This window comes from Oryzias melastigma, unplaced genomic scaffold (genome assembly GCF_002922805.2).
Source record: "Oryzias melastigma strain HK-1 unplaced genomic scaffold, ASM292280v2 sc00521, whole genome shotgun sequence".
Classification (NCBI taxonomy): Eukaryota; Metazoa; Chordata; class Actinopteri; order Beloniformes; family Adrianichthyidae; genus Oryzias; species Oryzias melastigma.
The window spans coordinates 2220-5202 of NW_023417115.1; the positions used below are offsets into that span (position 1 = coordinate 2220).

Sequence of the window (2983 nt, forward strand, 5' to 3'; positions counted from 1 at the left end):
GGAAAATTAAGTTCAGACGTTACATCAAAAGCAAATTACGCATTAAGATAGCATAATGTCAATCTCTGCCGAAAGCACCTCAGAGCAGTTACAGGTTAGATCTAGCAGTCGTGAACAAAGCCTAACTGAGAAAGGTAAAGAAATCCAAGAACAGGGGGCAAAGAAACATGAAAAGGCATTTAACAAGGCTTACGAGACCTGGAAAGAGTTAGCCAGAGATATCAGAGCAGGACTGAAAGGTTTTTACTCCTCTGAAGAACTCAATGCTGCTAGTCATGACATCAGAGCTAAGCATGAGGCTGTTACACTAAACTATGAGCCCATCCGTCGTAACCACTCAATGACTCAAGAAATAGTTAAAAGGATGGATGCCTGCAGTGTGATAACAACCGAAATATGTGAGCTAATTCAAAAACGACAAGAGACCATTCAGGAAGCCTTTAACGATCGACTTGAAAAGGAAAGAGTCAGAATGATACTGAACAAGACAGAGTTTGGCTCAGTATTTGGACATTCTATAACCGAAACAGTCATATCTGCTACTCCATCCAAACTACAGCAGCTAAAGGCAGACAGTGCAGTGAAGGTGGCCGCTGCTCGAGTAAGAGTTTATAATGCTCAAGATGGTTTTGAAAGTTTTGAAGCATCATCTCACCATTCAGATAACCCTGAATACTGTTACTCTGCCACTCAAGTCTCCCTAAATCCTCAGGCCCAATCATTTCAGCCTCGAACGCTCCCAGGTGAGCAAGAGCTTAACTTAGCTCAAGCCCTCGCAAACTCCCTGACACTGAACCGCCTTCCTCTACCTGAGCTTGCCATCTTTAGTGGGGATCCTCTAAAGTTTGTGGACTGGAAAATTTCCTTCATGGCATTAATAGGAAATAAACCGCTACCTGTAGGCGAGAAGATGTTGTACCTTAAAGGTTACCTTGCAGGTGAAGCAAAGAAAGCTGTAGAAGGATACTTTTACCGCAATACTGAGCAAGCATATCAGGGTATTTGGAATGTGCTACAGGAAAGGTATGGCAGTCCATTCATGGTTCAGAGAGCCTTCAGGAATAAGCTTATGAAATGGCCCAAAATAAATGCTAACGACCCTCTAGCATTAAGAGAGTTTGCAGACTTCTTACAAAGTTGTTCGGCAGCTATTCCACAAGTCAAGGGTCTAGAGATCCTCAACGATTGCGAAGAAAATCATAAGCTTTTAAAGAAGCTTCCAGATTGGATTGTACAAAGGTGGAGTCGTATCGTTGTGGATGAGATGGACAAAAGGCAAGAGTATCCCAGCTTTGCCCACTTCACAGAGTTTATGCAAAGGGAAGCTAAAATAGCTTGTAATCCTATCGCCTCACCATTCCTGATAAACGAAAGAGATTCAGATGAAAGACATGTTAAGAGAGCCAAAGCACTCATCACAACTACCCAAACCAAGTCAGACACCTCAGCCTCTGTTGTCACTCCTAAACCAAAGCAGCCTTGTTTGTTTTGCAGAGATGAAAAGCACGGCATAGTGAAATGTTCCTCATTTGCAGCAAAGTCCATGGAAGAAAAAACAACTTTCATTCGTGAAAATCGCCTGTGCTTCGGATGTCTAAGAAGGGGTCACATAACCAAAGAATGCAAAGCGCGCCACACCTGTGGTAAGTGTAGCCGACGTCACCCGACATGTCTGCATACAGAAAGGGTTAAAGAACCAAAGCAACAGGAATCTGAGAATGTCTCAAGAGAAGGCACAAACAATGAAGAACACAAAGTCATGACCCATGTGCTAACACGGAAGACGTCAGCCACATCCAGCATAGTACCCGTCTTTGTCTCTGCTGCCTCACAACCGCAGAAAGAAATACTCACCTATGCTTTACTTGACACTCAGAGCGATTCGTCCTTTATTTTAGAAGATTTGGTCTCTGAATTGAATGTTGATTCTGAGCCAGTTCAACTAAAATTAAGTACAATGACCTCTGTTGACACTGTGGTAGCAAGCAAACTTGCTTGAAACCTACTGGTGCGTGGTTTTGACTCTGACAACCACATTAAAATAGATCGAGCTTACTCTCAAGAGTTCATTCCAGTTGACAAGTCACACATTCCTACCAGAGAAACTGCGCTTCAGTGGCCACACCTAAAGGCTCTGGCTAATGAAATGAAGCCACTCCAAGATTGTGATGTGGGGTTGTTAATTGGCTATGACTGCCCATCAGCTCTAGCGCCCTTAGAGGTAGTAACTGGTAATGTTAACGAGCCATTCGCCCAAAGAACCATCCTGGGCTGGAGTGTAATTGGGTCAGCAAATCCCCACTTAGACAGACGAAGCAACCAGAGCTATGTGCATCGAATCACAGTAAAGGAAATGCCCACACCATCAGCTGCTGATGTGCTCAAGACCTTGGAGTCAGACTTTAATGAGAGAGACTATGAGAACAAGTACGTTTCTCAAGATGACGTTCGCTTCATACAACTTCTGAGTGACACAATAGTGCAAAGGCCAGATGGGCACTATGAGATGCCCCTCCCTTTCAAGGATCACCTCCCACCAGAACTCCCAAATAACAAGAAGCTAGCCACTGTCCGACTGCAACACCTTAAGAAAAAGTTAAAGGCTAACAAGCAGTACCATGAACATTACACATCCTTTATGAGAGACATAAGTAATGGTGATGCAGAACTAGCACCTCCCGCATCTGAAGGTGAAACTGTGTGGTACATCCCACACCATGGGGTGTACCACCCGAAAAAGCTCTAGTCTTCGATTGCTCGGCTAAGTTTCTGGCCGTCTCCCTGAATGATACACTCCTCACTGGCCCTGACATGACTAACTCACTAGTAGGAGTGCTTTGTCGCTTCCGAAGAGAAGAAGTGGCCATAATCTGTGACATCCAAAAGATGTTTCATCAGTTCTTTGTCAGTACAAAGATGCGCAACTACTTAAGATTCCTGCGGTGGGAGAGCGGTCAGCTGGACACAGAGCCCAAAGAATATC

At 44.3% G+C, this 2983-nt stretch overlaps 2 protein-coding genes across 2 annotated transcripts; both read left to right on the forward strand.

Annotated features, from left to right (window-relative positions):
- Nucleotides 1-1999, forward strand: LOC112140697 (the record flags this gene model as incomplete). The annotated part of the gene is given in 1 exon segment (XM_024263711.1): nt 1-1999. A coding segment is annotated over 1 exon segment (1944 nt).
- Nucleotides 1792-2743, forward strand: LOC112140696 (the record flags this gene model as incomplete). Its single annotated transcript, XM_024263710.2, is given in 1 exon segment — nt 1792-2743. A coding segment is annotated over 1 exon segment (597 nt), but the record flags the coding sequence as incomplete, so codon positions are not given.
- Between the last annotated feature and the right edge of the window lie 240 nt (nt 2744-2983).